We start from the raw sequence: 18,063 nt of genomic DNA, 5'->3' as shown, positions 1-18,063 counted from the left end.
CAGGCTCCTCTGTCTCTGGAATTTTCCAGGCAGGAAAACTGGAGTGGGTGGCAATTTCCTTTTCCAGGGAGCACCACATAGTTTTAATTGTAAAGGCTCAATGCCTTGATATCTGATAAGGCAAGTCCCTGCACCTGGATTTTCTCTTCCAGTGCTCTCCTAGTTCTTCTTGGGTGTTCATTTTCTCGTAAAAGTTATAGTGGTAACTTTTCTAGCTTCATAAAAAAAAAAGCCTTCAGTTCAGTTCAGTTGCTCAGTCGTGTCCGACTCTTTGCTGCCATGAATCGCAGCACGCCAGGCCTCCCTGTCCATCACCATCTCCCAGAGTTCACTCAGATTCATGTCCATCGAGTCCGTGATGCTATCCAGCCATCTCATCCTGGGTCGTCCCCTTCTCCTCCTGCCCCCAATCCCTCCCAGCATCAGAGTCTTTTCCAATGAGTCAACTCTTTGCATGAGGTGGCCAAAGCACTGGAGCTTCAGCTTTAGCATCATTTCTTTCAAAGAAATCCCAGGGTTGATCTCCTTCAGAATGGACTGGTTGGATCTCCTTGCAGTCCAAAGGACTCTCAAGAGTCTTCTCCAACACCACATTTCAAAAGCATCAATTCTTCAGCGCTCAGCCTTCTTCACAGTCCAACTCTCACATCCATACATGACCACAGGAAAAACCATAGCCTTGACTAGACGGACCTTAGTCGGCAAAGTAATGTCTCTGCTTTTGAATATGCTATCTAGGTTGGTCATAACTTTTCTTACAAGGAGTAAGTGTCTTTTAATTTCATGGCTGCAGTCACCATCTGCAGTGATTTTGGAGCCCCCCAAAATAAACTCTGACACTGTTTCCACTGTTTCCCCATCTATTTCCCATGAAGTGATGGGACTGGATGCCATGATCTTTGGTTTCTGAATGTTGAGCTTTAAGCCAACTTTTTCGCTCTCCTCTTTCACTTTCATCAAGAGGCTTTTTAGCTCCTCTTCACTTTCTGCCATAAAGGTGGTGTCATCTGCATATCTGAGGTTATTGATATTTCTCCCGGCAATCTTGATTCCAGCTTGTGCTTCTTGCAGCCCAGCATGTGTCATGATGTACTCTGCATATAAGTTAAATAAGCAGGGTGACAATATACAGCCTTGACATACTCCGTTTCCTATTTGAAACCAGCCTGTTGTTCCATGTCCAATTCTAACTGTTGCATCCTGACCTGCATACAGATTTCTCAAGAGGCAGGTTAGGTGGTCTGGTATTCCCATCTCTTTCAGAATTTTCCACAGTTTATTGTGATCCACACAGTCAAAGGCTTTGGCATAGTCAATAAAGCAGAAATAGATGTTTTTCTGGAACTCTCTTGCTTTTTCCATGATCCAGCAGATGTTGGCAATTTGATGTCTTGTTCCTCTGCCTTTTCTAAAACCAGCTTGAACATCAGGGAGTTCATGGTTCATGTATTGGCTGAAGCCTGGCTTGGAGAATTTTGAGCATTACTTTACTAGTGTGTGAGATGAGTGCAATTGTGTGGTAGTTTGAGCATTCTTTGGCATTGCCTTTCTTAGGGACTGGAATGAAAACTGACCTTTTCCAGTCCTGTAGCCACTGCTGAGTTTTCCAAATTTGCTAGCATATTGAGTGCAGCACTTTCACAGCATCATCTTTCAAGATTTGAAACAGCTCAACTGGAATTCCATCACCTCCACTAGCTTTGTTCGTAGTGATGCTTTCTAAGACCCACTTGACTTCACATTCCAGGATGTCTGGCTCTAGATTAATGATCACATCATCATGATTATCTGGGTCATGAAGATCTTTTTTGTATAGTTATTCCATGTGTTCTTGCCACCTCTTCTTAATATCTTCTGCTTCTGTTAGGTCCATACCATTTCTGTCCTTTATCGAGCCCATCTTTGCATGAAATGTTTCCTTGGTATCTCTAATTTTCTTGAAGAGATCTCTAGTCTTTCCCATTCTGTTGTTTTCCTCTATTTTTTTGCATTGATCACTGAAGAAGGCTTTCTTATCTCTTCTTGCTATTCTTTGGAACTCTGCATTCAGATGATTATATCTTCTCCTTTGCTTTTCGCTTCTCTTCTTGTGACAGCTATTTGTAAGGCCTCCCCAGACAGCCATTTTGCTTTTTTGCATTTCTTTTCTATGGGGATGGTCTTGATCCCTGTCTCATGTACAGTATCACGAACCTCATTCCATAGTTTATCAAGCACTCTATCTATCAGATCTAGGCCCTTAAGTCTATTTCTCACTTCCACTGTGTAATAAGGGATTTGATTTAGGTCATACCTGAATGATCTAGCGGTTTTCCCTACTTTCTTCAGTTTGAGTCTGAATTTGATAATAAGGAGCTCATGATCTGAGCCACAGTCAGCTCCCAATCTTGTTTTTGTTGACTGTATAGAGCTTCTCTATCTTTGGCTGCAAAGAATATAATCAATCTGATTTCAGTGTTGACCACATCTGGTGATGTCCATGTGTAGAATCTTCTCTTGTGTTGTTGGTAGAGGGTGTTTGCTATGACCAGTGCATTTTCTTGGCAAAACTCTATTAGTCTTTCCCCTGCTTCATTCTGTATTCCAAGGCCAAATTTTCCTGTTACTCCAGGAGTTTCTTGACTTCCTACTTTTGCATTCCAGTCCCCTATAATGCAAATGACATCTTTTTTGGGTGTTAGTTCTAAAAGGTCTTGTAGGTCTTCATAAAACCGTTCAACTTCAGCTTCTTCAGCGTTACTGGTTGGGGCATAGACTTGGATAACTGTGATATTGAATGGTTTGCCTTGGAAACGAACAGAGATCATTCTGTCGTTTTTGAGATTGCATCCAAGTACTGCATTTCGGACTCTTTTGTTGACCTTGATGGCTACTCCATTTCTTCTGAGGGATTCCTGCCCACAGTAGATATAATGGTCATCTGAGTTAAATTCACCCATTCCAGTCCATTTTAGTTCTCTGATTCCTAGAATGTCGATGTTCACCCTTGCCATCTCTTGTTTGACCACTTCCAATTTGCCTTGATTCATGGACCTGACATTCCAGGTTCCCATGCAATATTGCTCTTTACAGCATCGGATCTTGCTTCTATCACCAGTCACATCCACAACTGGGTATTGTTTTTGCTTTGGCTCCATCCCTTCATTCTTTCTGGAGTTATTTCTCCACTCATCTCCAGTAGCATGTTGGGCACCTAATGACCTGGGGAGTTCCTCTTTTGGTATCCTATCATTTTGCCTTTTCATACCGTTCATGGGGTTCTCAAGGCAAGAATACTGAAGTGGTTTGCCATTCCCTTCTCCAGTGGACCACCTTCTGTCAGATCTCTCTACCATGACCCGCCTGTCTTGGGTTGCCCCGCAGGCATGGCTTGGTTTCATTAAGCCTATTAGTGATTTCACTGAAATTGCACTGAGCTTTTTGCATTGATTAGGGTGAACTGACGTCTTTAAGATGTTGAATTATCCCAGCTGAGAACCGAGAATGTCTTTTTGTTTGTTCACGTCTGCTTCTGTGTCTTTCAGGCGTGTTGCTAAGTTTTCTGTGTATAGATTTTGCAGTTCTTGCTGAGCTTAATACCAGGTATTTAATCTTTGTTGCCATTGTGGATGAGATCTGGGGCATGGTAGCCTCTGTGTGAGGTCAGTTGTGTTTGTGGTTACTGTTCACTTTGTATGTTAATTTGATACCCTGCTGCCTTTATCACTGACTCTCTGTGAATCTTCAGATATACTGTTACATCATCTATGAGCAAATGTTTTATTTTCCAGTCTGTATGCCTCTAATTGATTTCTTTTATCCAGTTGCACTGACCAGAACTTCCAGTACGATGTAAAGCCGTGGTGGAAACGGAGGTCGTCCTACTCTCGGTCTTAAAGAGAATGCCTTTAGTCGATTTCCATTAAGCAAGATGGTGGTGTTAGAACGCATATCTATCTATCTATATATATATCAATTTATAATGGTACACTGATCGATTTCTGTTTTCTTGAGCTTTTTTTTTAATCAGGAATGGGTATAAATTTTGTCAAATGCTTTTTCTTCATTAATAGAGATCATATGAGTTTTCCTTTTATCTGCTAATATAGTATGCTATATGAGTAGACCTCTTAACAGCCAACCACTCTTGCATTTCTAGAATACATTCCACTCGGTCATGCCGTTTTTTTTTTTCTCAATGCAGTGTTGAATTCTGTTCACCAACATGTTATGTAGTAGTTTTACACGCTCAAAATTAAGACTGGTCTGTGATTTCTCCCTTGTGGTTTGGTTTGTTTTTGTTTTTGTTTTTTGGTATTATCTCCCCTAAATTTAGGTATCAGTGTTATACTGGTTTCATTTAAAAATGAGAACATTTTTGGATAGTTAGAGAATGTGGGACCGACACGTGCACACTGCTATATTGAAAATGGATAACCAGCAAGAACCTACTGTATAGTACAGGAAACTGTGATCAAGCCTGTGTTAACAACCTGTGTGGGAATAACTGAATCACCTGCTGTACACCCTTAATTATCACAGCATTGTTAATCAACTATACTCCAAAATACAGTAAAAATTTTAAAAATGTATTAATTTATTTTTCCATGCTGTAAAACAATTTGTCAGTACTATCTTATCTTTAAAAGTCTAATAGAAAATTCCCTATGAAAACAGTTCAGCGGGTGTTTTTCTTCTGAGATAGTTCTTTCATATCTCCTTCTATTTAGTCTGTGAAATTAGACCTGTTGCTTTTATCTCTAATCAAATCTGTTTTATAAGCTATACTTTTCTAGGAAATTATCAATTCCATTTAGTTTTTCAGAATTATTTTCAGGGGTCTGAAAAGTTGTCTCATTTTTAAAAGTTTCTTCTTTTTCAGTGGTTATTTCCTTCTTGCCATTTCCTTATATATTGATGCTTCCTCTTTTTTTTCCTTTTTCTAGTATCTTTTTCTTTTCTATTTCAATAACCTCAGCTTTTGCCTTTATTATTCCCTTCTATGCTCCTGTTTTCTTTCTTTTCCAGATGAAAAATTTTTTTTTCATTCTTTCATTTTTACTGATATTACTTAGTGACTGCTTTAAATGGTTTTTATAGATTCCAATATGTAGTGTTTTCATCATTTTGTTTGAAAATATTTAAATTTTTGTTTACAATTTCCCCTTTCACCTAGAAGTTAGCCAAAAGAAATTATTTTGTGAATTTCCAGGTGGATGCACCTATTTAGGGTTTTTTTTCATACTGTTAATTATCACTTTATTATATTATATCCATAGAATATTTCTTAAAATACTTCTACTTTATTCAATGTAGCAGTACTTTCTTAATTAGCTGATATATGGTAAGTTTTCTGAATGCTTCAGAAGCTCATAAGGAGAAGGCTTTTCTCTGTTATCAGGCTGTAGGGTTTGACACATAGCCACAAGATTTGCTTAATTATTTTAGCTCTCTGTATCCTTGCCTATTTTTTTTTTTTTGCCCCTTGATCTGTCTTATATTGACAGTAGTCTTCTATTATTCTTGTATCTTCTGTAGTTTTTACTTCATCAGTTAAGTTTAGTCACTCAGTCGTGTCTCCTTGTGACTCCATGGACTATAGCACACCAGGCCTCCCTGTCCATCACCAACTCCCAGAGCTTGCTCAAACTCATGTCCATCGAGCCGATGATGCCATCCAACCATCCCATCCTCTGTCATCCCCTTATTTTCTTTTTACTTCATAAAGGTGATCATTGTGGCTTTTGGTGCATAGATTCTCACGCCTGCTACCTTTCTTGTTAATTGTGGATTTAACAGTAAAGTGTTCTTTGTTTTATATCTATATATATGTGCTTTTTAAATTGCATTTTATAATTCTGATATCAGGATCACTGCTATAGCTTTCTTTTGTTCATTCGTTTATTCTTTCTTTTTTTGCCATTTATACTTTCTCTCATTCCTTTATTGTTGCCTTTCAGAATGACTTTGTTTTAGATATGAAAGTGAAACAGAAAGTGTTAGTCTCTGAGTCGTGCCAGACTCTTTGTGACCCCATGTTCTGTAGCCTGCCAGGGTCCTCTGTCCACAGAATTCTCCAGGCAAGAATATTGATAGCCATTCCCTCCTCCAGGGGATCTTCCCAACCCAAGCATTGAACCCAGGCTGCATTGCAGGCAGATTCTTTACTGTTTGAGCCACCAGGGAAGCCCTTTATAAACCAAATAGTTGGGTCTTGCTTTATGAGACCTTTGAAATCTTTCCCATGCAATTATATGGGTTAAACCCCTTCATGTTTGTTGATGTGGCTGATATGTTTGGTTTCAAATCTATCACATATTCTTTATGTCATAATTTGCTATGTTAATTTTGTAATTCTTGCTGATGTGTTTTCCTCTTTTATTTCAAAATTTCTTTTGATGTTTAGAAAGCTTTTTATTTTTGTTCTGTTATCTTTTTTCTTATACTTTTCAATGTGTTTTATCCTTTCTTATTTAACCTCTTCCTGCCAGCATTTTTCCCAGCATTACTGAGGTATAATTAAAAAATAAGAATTGTGTATATTTAAGATGTACAACATGATGGACACTATGGTTTGTTTTGGGTTCTTTTCGAAGTACAGTTGATTTATAATATTATATTAGTTTCAGGTGTACAGCATAGTGATTCAATGTTTTTGAAGATTATACTCCGTTATAAGTTATTACAAGATAATTGCTGTAAATCCCTGAGCTATACGGTATATCCTTGTTGCTCATCTATTTTATCCATAGTAGTTAGTATCTGTTAATCCCATACCCCTAATTTGTCCCTTTACCCTTCCTTCCATTGTGAAATGATTGCCATAATCACGCTAATTAACAAATTCATCACCTCTCATAGTCACCATTGTGTGTGGTGTGAGTACTTAAGATCTACTCTCTTAGCAAATTCCAAGTATGAAAAGCAAGTAATATACAAACTTCCAAAACTTATGCATCCTGTTAAACTCTTGGATCAGCATCTCCGCATTTCCTCTACGCTCTGGCCCCTGCAACTACCACTGTCTGCTTTTATATGTTCAACTTTCCCCAGTTCCACATAGAAGTGAAATCATGCACTATTTGTTCTTCTGTGTCTGTCTTGTTTCACTCAGTCTAGTGTCCTCCAGGTTCATCCATGTTGTTGCAAATAACAGCTTCTCCTACTTTTTAAGGTCATTAATAGTCTATCATCTTATATACGACATTATCTTTTCCCAGGTTCTAGCTGGCCCATGCTATTCATCCGTGCTGGTCCGCTCAGTTTTCAGGTTGAGATGATAGAAATAGGCCTCTTGGGCAGCATCTTGCGTAGCTGGGGGAGCGGGTCACTCACGATGCTCTCGTTTCCCCTGTGGGGTCTCTCATGGCACTGAGCTGAGCCGAGCCACTTTGGGAGAAAGGTAAAGTGTGACTGGGTAGTGCTTTTGTTATCAGAATTTTTGCTCCACTGGGGGGCTGGGTCCTCTCTTCTGGACTTCCAAATTCCCACAAAGGCACTCTCATCCAGGGGTGGTGGTCAAAATGATGTTTCTTTGGAAAGAGGAGTGCACAGACTTACTCTGCCAGCTTGCAGACATCACTGCTTGGTCGGTTTTGGGTGGTGTGCCTTGACTTCATCTGTTGCCCATAGAGCAGGCAGTGAACTTACTCCACTCTCATCTTCCTTCTCTTACCCTGTTTCTCCTCTCTCTCATTTTCACTTCCATTATTTTAAAGAAAATATGACATTTACATATTCTGCTTTCAACCATGCCCCTACCTTCCTTTAGCCTGAGATTTACAATTAAATATATTAAACGCTCACCATCAAACCTTTTGCCAGAACTTCCTCAGTCATCTCTTTGTTGAATGAAGCTTATCTTCTGTTATACTTCTCAAGGAAGACTCATGAGTTCAGGAATCTCTGAGTGATTGAATGTTGCAAGTTGTTTTCTATAGTTTTAATAATTGAAAAATACTTGGCTAGCTATAAAACCCTTGGTTCATAATTTCTTTAAGTTTCTTGAAAATGCTGCTTCATATTTTTTGTCCTGTATGTTGCTCTGGAGACAGCTCATGATAGCCTAATTCTGTTGCCCTTGTAAATTGTTTCATCCTTTTTGCCTTAAGTCTTTGAAACTTTTTTTTTTTTAAAGTTCAGTAGTTTTTCTATGATCTTGGAATAGATCTTTTAGGTCTTTTGAGTCCTTTCAGGGTGTGGCCTCAGGTCATCTCTTCATATGTTTTCCTCAGATTTTTGTTACAAATTTTTGCTTATTACTTAATCTGCATTCTCAGAGATTTCAAGTATACATGTTTCAGATCTTCTTTCTCTTCTCTTTAAGCCCTTTTTCACAGGCCCTTGTTACTTTATTTTCGATCTCATCGTCATTCCCTTGGTTGTCTTTCTCTTTCTTCGATACCTCTTATTAAAAATTTCCCTTAGCTATCTTGTCATTTAATCTTCATTTCTGAGTGCTTTCATTTTTGTTTTCTTTTCCCCTCTGAGTTGAGTCAACTCTTTTCCCTAATTCTTTATGGATTTCAGTTGTTAATATTTCCATTTCTACTTCAAAGTTGTTTGCAAAGACTTCATTCCTTTTGGTGTACTGTGCTACAGTTTTCTTCTGAGTTTTAATTTTGGGAGAGGAGGTGGATTTTTATCGCTTGGGATGTTTTGACTTTTATTTTCTGTTTTCTTCTTATATAATAGCCTTATTTGCTTCCTTCCACTTATTCATTTTGTAAATTTGAGGTTCAAAAACACAGTAGTAGGTGGATATGTGAGCCTGAATCTGTGGAATACCATTGTTAGAAACAGAAATTTGAGCATCATAAGGATTTAAGACTTAAAACCTTGTAACTTCATGTAATCTTTTATTGAGAAAATTGGGATACAGATGAAAAGAGATATAAAAAATGAGACCACACCAATATTTGGGGGTCTGGCCAAATAAAATAAAATAAAATAAAATTATTTATTAAAAATAATATGTGTCTGGCCAAATAAAATAAAATTTAAATTTAAAAAAGGATTATACATCAACATGAATCCGACACAGGTATACACGTGTTCCCCATCCTGAACCCCCCTCCCTCCTCTCTTCCCATACCATCCCTCTGGGTCATCTCAGTGCACCAGCCCCAAGCATCCAGTATCATGCATCGAACCTGGACTGGCGATTCATTTCATATATGATATTATACATGTTTCAATGCCATTCTCCCAAATCATCCCACCCTTTCCCTCTCCCACAGAGTCCAAAAGACTGTTCTATACATGTGTCTCTTTTGCTGTCTCGCATACAGGGTTATATTGTAAAGTAATTAACCTCCAATTAAAATAAATAAATTTTAAAAAATCCAAGAAGCTAGTAAAAAAATCAGAGAAGTTATTTAAAATAAAAAATAATTAAAAAATAAAAAAGGATTATATATTCTGATAAGGTAGTGATATGTGTTTTTTTAATGGATGACTGAGTTTTTTGTATCACGAGAAATGACAGTTTGTGTGCTCTCTGACTTGTTGTCGCTGTTGTTATTCTCTCTTGACTACAGAGTCTTAAAATTCCCCCCTTTTGCCTCTTTGCTTTTCATTATCCAGTCTCCCAGAGATACTTCTCCTTTCTTTTTACCCTATTTCCCCCCATAATGATGCCTATGGAAGATCACCACCTTGAATTATGCATGACTTTCGAGTTGTTTTCATGTAGTCATTTCCTTATTCTGGCAGGATTCTTTTTCAGAATTTTCACACATAGAAACTTGGTCTTTCTGAAGATCATTTTATAAAACCTTATGACCTCTACCAGCTTACCTTTTCTCTCTTTCATGTTGTTTCTCCTTACAGCCCTGGCTCTCCACAAAAGCTTATGATGAGAGCCTTAGAAATGCTTCATTCAACTGCACTGCTTGTTTTTCTGCTAACAGGGACTATGACGTTTTGAGGGTTCTGTATATTTTAATGATCTTGAGGTTGTGAATTATGTATAGCTTTATTTTTTTTTCTTGTTTTCCTGTGTTGTTTTTTTGAAAGATATATGGGGAGATTTGATTTTAGATGGTTACCATTTTCTTCAGCTATTAAGAGTCAGCAGGAATTGACTGTGGATTGCTTGTGGGAAATTATGGAACTAGAAGAATCAAAGATGACTCCCAGGTTTTTTACTTAGTCAACTGGATAGATAATGGTTACATTTACTGAAATGGGGAAAACTGGTAGATATAAGATCTGGCACAGAAGGGAAGGGAATGACAGAGTTCTCTTTTGGAGACTTGTAAATTTATTATAAGTATGTGGATATATGTGCCTGAATCTCTGGAATACCACTGTTAGAAATTTGAGCATCCTAAGGATTTAATACTTAATGCCTTGTAACTAAATGTAAACTTTTATTGAGAAAATTGGAATACAGATGAAGAAGGATATAAAATGAGACCACTCCAATATTTGGAGGTTAAGCAGATGATAAATGTCTGGCCAAATAAAATAAAATTTAAATTTAAAAAATAAAAGGATTAGGAGCAGACAGTGAGGTAAGAGAGAAAGCTGAGAGTAGAGTGATCTCAAAGGCAAGAGGAAAAAGGATCAAAGAGAAAGTGATCAGTTGCTATTGATGAGACATTAAGGATGATGTGGTTGGAGAAGTGATTTTTAGAGCTGACCATATGAAAGCCTTCGTTGGCCTTCATGAGAGCAGTCAGATTGAGGGAAGTTCCAGAGCACTAGTGAGTTAAGCCAATTGAGTCTGCATCTAGAGAGAGAACACAGAAGATTTTCAGAGCTTGAGTCTAACAGTGACTTTTCTGAATAAATGGCTTGCATTTATAAAATGCAGTGAATGACTTGGGAGTTTCATTCCCTAGAGTCGGGGTCAGGGCTACGGCTATTGCCTGAAGCAGGACCTGTTGCCTTCAAGGAAAATCTAATAAGGTTGGTGATGAACACCTATCAGTGAGAAGAATATGCCACCAACAGCCAAGTCGCCTTCATCCTGCAGCTTTACTTTGCCCCTTGTTGGTGACTGCAGGTTTGCAGGTTGCAGCATACGTGTTTATTAGGAAGTTATATCTCAGAGGGAACTCTGTCCCTTTCATGCCTTAAAAGGCATCCCTCACGCATTTTCCTCCAGAGGATGGGCCTGCCAGGTGACCTAGTTCTAATGGTTCTGGGCTGCTCAGTTTCCAGAGGCAGATCTCTGCTTTCCTTTTCCATCACTGGCTTTCTGATTTCTCAGGGTCCTGTTTCGGGTCAAAACAGAATTTCTTCATACAAATTGCTTGGCCTGTTTTTCAAAATGTGACTCTGCTCTATCATCCCTGTCTGCCTGTGGACAAGCCAAGAAAGCAGGGCCTCTGACCTCATGTCAGACATATTTGCCAACAGATACCTCAGAAAAGAAGGCCATTTGCTTAACGGGTATTTTGCTTGGCTTACTATCTGAGTAACCCTGGGAAATTTTATTTAATCTTGTTTCACAAGAAAAGAAAAGTGGGGCATTGTGCTATCCATTTCAGACTTGTTATAAGAATGAAAAATACAATATTCAAAACACGTTCCTTAGGAAAAGAGAGCCTTCCTCTTTTCTGTTTTTTTCCTTACTGATGCTTTCAGGGACTGTCATGCTAAGTGAATGAGCCACATCGAGGCCAAACAACAGCTTAGGGATCAGGGCACTGGAAGAGCATCATGGAAAATTGGGCTGCAGAAAGCCTAGACTGAGGACCCAATGTGTTTCAGCCCCAGAAACATGGGGGGAGAGGGGAGGTGGTGAAGGACACTGGGGTCAAGCAAAGCCGAGAGATGCTTTCCAAAGGTGAGAGGCAGGCAGGATCTCTGCAGCCAATCTCCTGGTCCAAGGGACTAGTATCTCTCGGTTAGGTGTCACCATCATCCTCTCCCCAACAACTAGCTTCTCTTGCAATGAAAGTCTGTTCTCTCTACAGCAGCCTCTGCATTTTAAAAAAATAAAAGTCTGAAAATTTTATTCTTGCTCGTTCATCTTTGATAGCTGTCTGTTGTTCTTAAAATATAGACCAAAACCCTACAGTCTAAAAGGCTCTACCAAGCTTATGCCTCTAGCTTCATCTGATCTCATTCTCTGAGTACTTCATGATGATGTAAACACCCCAGACTTCTTTATGTCTTTGACTGCAGCTCGTGTTTTCCCACTCCCAGGCTTTTGTGCATCTTTCCCTGAGTCTGGGACACCCTTACATGATACTTATTTTCCAGGTATTAGGTTAAATAGTTCTTGCTCAATGTGGTAAGCCCTCTTTCTTTCCCACCCACATCCCTTGTCATCTTCTGGACACATATATAGCACCCAGCACTTCTCTTAATAGTGTTTATTGCAACTTGTAATCAGGTGTTTACTCATGAGAATCGTTATCTGATGTTTGCTGCAAGTATTAGAAAGATAATGTTTGCATGCTTCGTGAGGATGGGGACCACATCTGCTCTGCTCATCCTTGTGTATGCAGCACAGTGCCTGGCATGCAGTGATCATTCCGTAATGATGAACATTTTCAGTGATGATCATATCAGTGCATATTTATTGATTGACCAAATGAACGAGGAGTTAAGTGGGGGTCCCAGTCTTAGAGAAAAATGAAGGCACAAGCCTAAGAAGATGTGATAACTGTAGAAAGACTCGGGTTAGGGCTAAATCTCATCATATGAGCTGAGACAGCTTAGTCTTAGAGAAGGCAAAAATGTGAGTTAGGGCAACTAGGAAAAGTCTTTGAAAATGATGAAATCAGGGCTAAATCCCCACCGTATTAAGTAGGGCAGTCTGATGGTGCAGTGAGAATTTTATGTATTCCCCAGGTACAGGGGCTTCTTGACCAGGTTGGGAGTACAATGTAACCTAAGTCCTCCTGGATAATAGACAGCAGTTCCTATAAGCCCTTCAATTAGAGAGCCTATAATTTCAGTAAGGAGTTGAAGGATGGATAGATAAGTGGATGGTTGAGTGAGTCAGACTTGGCCTAGTCTCTAAATAGAGGTTATAAGTAGGTAAGTAGGTATAGGTATAAGGCATTTTGGTTTAAAAAAAAAAAAAAAGCTCGTTTGTTGTGAGGTGAGTGATATGACGTCAAGAAGATAGTGTACTGAAAGAACTGGAAGCAACCTTAGAATATCCCACCTACGCTACCAAAGTGGGCTTCCCCATCCCCTCCTCTGTCATTTCATTGGTGGGAAAATTGAGCCACAGAGAGGGGCAACGAGCTGCTCTATTGCACAGCACTGGCAGATCCTTTTTTTTTTTTAGCTTTTTGGCTCTGCCATGCAACGTGTAACCTGAGCCCCCTGCATCGGAAGTGTGGAGTCTTTAACACTGGCCTGCTGGAAAAGTCCCAACACTAGCAGATCCTTGAGTAGAAGCAGGTCTCAACAGAAGCCCAACAGTTAGGACAGTATATTCTACCCCAAGGTGATACATCCCTGTGTGCAGATTTGCAAGTCTAGAGTAGAAGTGGAATGTGAGTGAGGCTAAAATAATGGGAACATGAAATTGTCTTGTACTGTGGAGATGGAACAGAGAAGACACCAAATGCTTTTTCTCTTTCCAAAGCCTTATATAATCTGATACAAGGAAAGTACTCATTTCTTTTTTACAGAACTGATTGGGTAAATGTCCACAGGCCAGACTTCCTGTGTGATCGGATGCAGAATTTCCAGCGTGTTCCTGACTTGCTTGCTAACAGTTCAATCACCTGGAAGGTCAAGGGAGTGACTCAGGACTTTGTTATTCTGTACCTGATCCTAACCAACAAAGACAAATTGGTTATGGAATTAAAGATGTCAGGAACTTGGGAGAAAACAGATATGTCAGCGTCATGTTTGTGAGAGCCGAGGAGAGTTAAACATAATCAGACAAGTGCTTTAGATGATAGAAAACAGTTTAATAGATTCAGGTGGAGGACATAGTGTTAGGAAATGGCTCGCTTTCATGCATGCAGCTTTGGCAGTGAAGATGAGTCTAAGGAGAATTAGAAAGTTCTTTAAATGATCCAGTAAGAAGGCGGTAGAATAAACTATTGTGGCTACCCAATATTCCCTTTTCTGGGACACATTTTTAAACGAGTTCAGTTCAGTTACTCAGTTGCATCCAACTCTTTGTGATCCCATGGACTGCAGCACACCAGGCTTCCCTGTCCATCACCAGCTCCCAGAGTTTACTCAAACTCATGTCCGTTGAGTCCCACAAAAGACACCTTAGCCTTCACCTTTATGGGGAGGAAATGACCCAGGAGGAGTGTGAAGGGTTTTTTTGAGGTGCTGGTAATTTAGGGTGTTTTGATCTGGATGCTGGTCCTAAAGTGTGTGTTCACTTTGTGAAAGATTTGGCAAACTGCATTGAAAATTAGTGTATTTGTCTGCATGTATCAATATGTTATACTTCACTGTGCAACCATTTTTAAGATTTAGTATATTTCCTTTAGGACTTATTTTTTAAATGCTTAGATTTGCATGTTGGATAAAAACTGTGCTTTATTCATTTATTATTTTCTTAAGTATATTACTGCATGTTGTTACATGGGTCTCAACCATTTTCATTATCAGCCTTATAAAACTCCACTGTGTAGAGAGAGTTAGGCAGATACGTTCCTCTTCATTTTCACTTTTATAAAGAATACTGGAAGCAATGACTTTGAATATAAAGCTTCTTCTGCATTTAAGATCATTCCATGAGAATAGATTCTTAGATATAAAGAGATTAGGTTGACTCTCTTTAAAATCTAGATACATATTTATAAATTACCCCTATCAGTGAAGACCTCACTATATTGCCCATTGCTATATTAACAGTCTTACACAGAATTGGCAAGTTTCCTGATACAGTACTTGCAAAATCTTTTTTTTTTCTTTGTATTAGTATAAGTTGGAAATCTTTCTTATCTCTTGGCACGTCCCATCCAACACAGTTTCTCAGTTCTCTGGATGTCGTGCTTTCTTCTTTAGCCATCTCAGTGTCCAGTTCACCGACCTTTGTTTAAGCCAAAGAACGATATGGAAGCCAACAGGAGCTGAAGAACTGTGTTCTACCTCCAAACATGAAAACAAACGAAAAAAAATTAGTTTGCTCACTTTTATCATCATTTTTAAGTTTTAACTCATTTGTGACTTGAGCTTTTTCGGCATCTCAATTTTTAATTTTATTTTTGGAGTATAATTGCTTGGCAAAGTTGTATTAGTTTCTGCTGTACAACGAAGTGAATCAGCTATATGTATATGTACATCGCCTTCCTCCAAATCCCACCCGTTTAGGTCATCACGGAACACCAAGCTAAGTTCCCTGTGCTGCACAGCAGCTTCCTGCCAGCTGTCTGTTTCACACCCAGCAGTGTACACACGTCAGTGCTCCTCTCCCGATTCATCCCATCTCAGTTAGAGAGTTCTACTCTTTTCTCTCTTCTTTCTTTCTGTCTCCTGGATATGTTCTCTTAAAAAAAACTTTTTTTTTTTCCCTTGAAATATAAGCACACTTCAAATGAATATTCCATGTATTTGAATCATAATATGTCATGCTCTTTTTACATTTCTGCATTTTCCATTTTTTAAAATAAAACAGTTATTTATTTTAAAAAGTAACACTTTCAGCACAGGAAAAAAAAAAAAAAAAAGGAAACACTTGTTCCAAAGAACAAGTCATGTCAACTCAACCTTCTTTCTTTAAGATAGTTCTTGAACTGACTGGGGAAATGCAGTAGACAGAGCATCAGGATCTGAAGTGATTTTTGACTCTGTTCTCAAGCTATGTTTTTGGAAAAATAACCGCAGTAGAGTCTGAGTTCTTAAGCAGTTGAGACAGCAAGTAACTGTTGCATAACCAACCAGAGATTCTGATGAACAGATGAATGCCAGCCTGGAAGAGGGATTCTAGTACATGCCGCTGAGTCTGTTATTGGCATTTTCTAGGTTACTACTTATATTATTGATCTGGATAAAGTTGAAAAATCATGTCCCCAAACTTGCAGATGGTGAAGATAACATGGTAATAGGCTCTAGTCACCGAATCAAAGAGGATAGACTTCAACAGCTCCAAGTTTGACTCTGTGCTTGAGATTCATAATAGGACCACATAGATATGTAGAAGCAGGCAATTTTTTTTCTTTTTTTGATGGGAAAGAGTTGCTGACATATTCATTGTGATCAATGAAAATGTGAAATGTTGGCTATGTTATTAGAAGCGCAGTTTAAGTAAGAAAAAAATTGAAAATAGTGATAATCTATGTAATCATATATTGACAAGCCTACACATAGACTGTTGCTTCATGTTCTAGTCCCTTCTCCTTAAGAGGGACAAACTGGAGGATGTCCTGGGATGAGCATTAATTTGGTTCAGAGGACTTGAACTTTTATCATCTGAGGAATTGTTGAAAAAGAATGCTAGTGAACTTGAGAACTGTCTTGCAGTATCCAGGCATCTTTCCTACACAAGCAAGTGCAGACTTTCTTTGGGCTACAGAGTAGAATCAAGACCACGAGGGAGTCATACTTGGGTTTGATAGGAGGGACAGTTCCTAGCATTCAGAGGTGTGCATGGATGAAATACACTCTGCTGCAGACATTATCATTGTTTCTCTTTTTGGTTCCTGGAGCACTCCAATTCCTGTGTCACTGAAGTCAGGCATATGGCCCTTAGACTCACTCTAGCTGATGGAACCTGTGTCAAAGTAAACGTGTTACTTCTAATGTCAAGCCTTTAGTTGCCAGTTCTTACTAAACTCATCATCATCCCTTTCTCTGGCCTCAGTGAACACTGAAGCATTATATTTAAATGGAGGGAGCAGCCTTGGTCTTTTAGTGGCTACAATGATGACAGTATCCTCCAGCCACCACCATCAGCTCCCCCTCAGACCCACCGTACTCCTATATTGGACATGTTGTTTGAGTGGAAAATAAACCTTTGCTGTTTGTAGCCCCTGGATTTCGTGGGTTTTATCACTTCTGCATATTCCGGACTAAGGCTTCCCTGTTGGCTCAGATGGCAAAGAATCCACCTGCAGTCCAGGAGACACAGGAGATACGAGTTCAATCCCTGGATTAGGAAGACCCCCTGGAGACAGGAAAGGCCATCCACGCCAGTATTCTTGTCTGCAGAATTCCATGGACAGAGGAGCCTGGCAGGCTATATAGTCCATGGGTTCGCAAAGAGTGGGACATGACTGAACAACTAAACTAAACTAATCCTGACTAAGACAGTGCCTTCAAGATGCCGTGGTTCTTCACATGTGGGCATTAGCAAGAAAGCATTGGATTCTGCAGATCAAAACTACAGTGAGGTATCACCTCACACTGGTCAGAATGGCCATCACCAAAAAGTCTACAAACAATAAATGCTGAAGAGAGTATACAGAACCGGGAACCCTTTTGCACTGTTTGTGGGAATGTAAATTGATATAGCCACTATGGAGGACAGTATGGAGGTTCCTTAAAAAGCTAAAAATAGAACCACATGACCCAGCAATCCCATTAAGCTTCTCAAAGATGCCCTTGATGCCCCCTGCTAACCCATGTAGCTGAGTGAAGCGCACACATGCCACAGGGCACTCACTTCGTGTTACGGTGATTGTTCTCTGCTGGGCAGTATTTATGAAGTAGTTCTGTCTGGGGAAGAAACTGATAAGGTAATGAGAGCCAGGAAGTGGCAGTAACACCAGTGTGAAGATAAATGAAGGAATAGAATTAAAAGGTGATTCCCCTGGAGGAAAAACATAGAAGGGACAAATATTAAATTAAAATTAAAATTAAAAACATAAATGCAAGCCTATATATGCAAATATGTATGTGTATATTTTTGTCTATATTAAAAAACCAAACCCACAACAAATTAACTGGAATCTCACTTTTGTTATTCACAGGAAACCAAAATCAATTGTGTCCGTCTGGCTACAAAAGGTATGTTGGCATGCACTGTCTGTCTTCAGCTACTGAAGTACTTCTCTCTGTAGCAACAGTGACTAAATATAACAAGAAAGAATTGTTATTTTCACTAGAGTCATTTGCATATAAGTATTATTATATACTTATGGTATATATTAATAACACAATGCCTAGAGCATAGGAAGAGCTCAAAACATATTTGTTTAGTCG

The 18,063-nt window shown here is 39.0% G+C and overlaps 1 protein-coding gene across 1 annotated transcript in view; it reads left to right on the top strand.

The window, feature by feature from the left end:
• PTPRT (protein tyrosine phosphatase receptor type T) overlaps positions 1–18,063 on the top strand; it is an 815,678-nt gene that overhangs the window by 584,944 nt on the left and 212,671 nt on the right. Inside the window, exon 12 of the mRNA XM_068986822.1 lies at positions 17,832–17,868. Coding sequence (XP_068842923.1) covers positions 17,832–17,868 — 37 coding nt within the window. The remainder of the gene's footprint in view (positions 1–17,831; positions 17,869–18,063) is intronic.

Source organism: Capricornis sumatraensis, chromosome 15 (genome assembly GCF_032405125.1).
Source record: "Capricornis sumatraensis isolate serow.1 chromosome 15, serow.2, whole genome shotgun sequence".
NCBI lineage: Eukaryota > Metazoa > Chordata > Mammalia > Artiodactyla > Bovidae > Capricornis > Capricornis sumatraensis.
The sequence above is the reverse complement of the archived record's forward strand: the minus strand, read 5'-3'. Positions and strand labels throughout refer to the sequence as shown.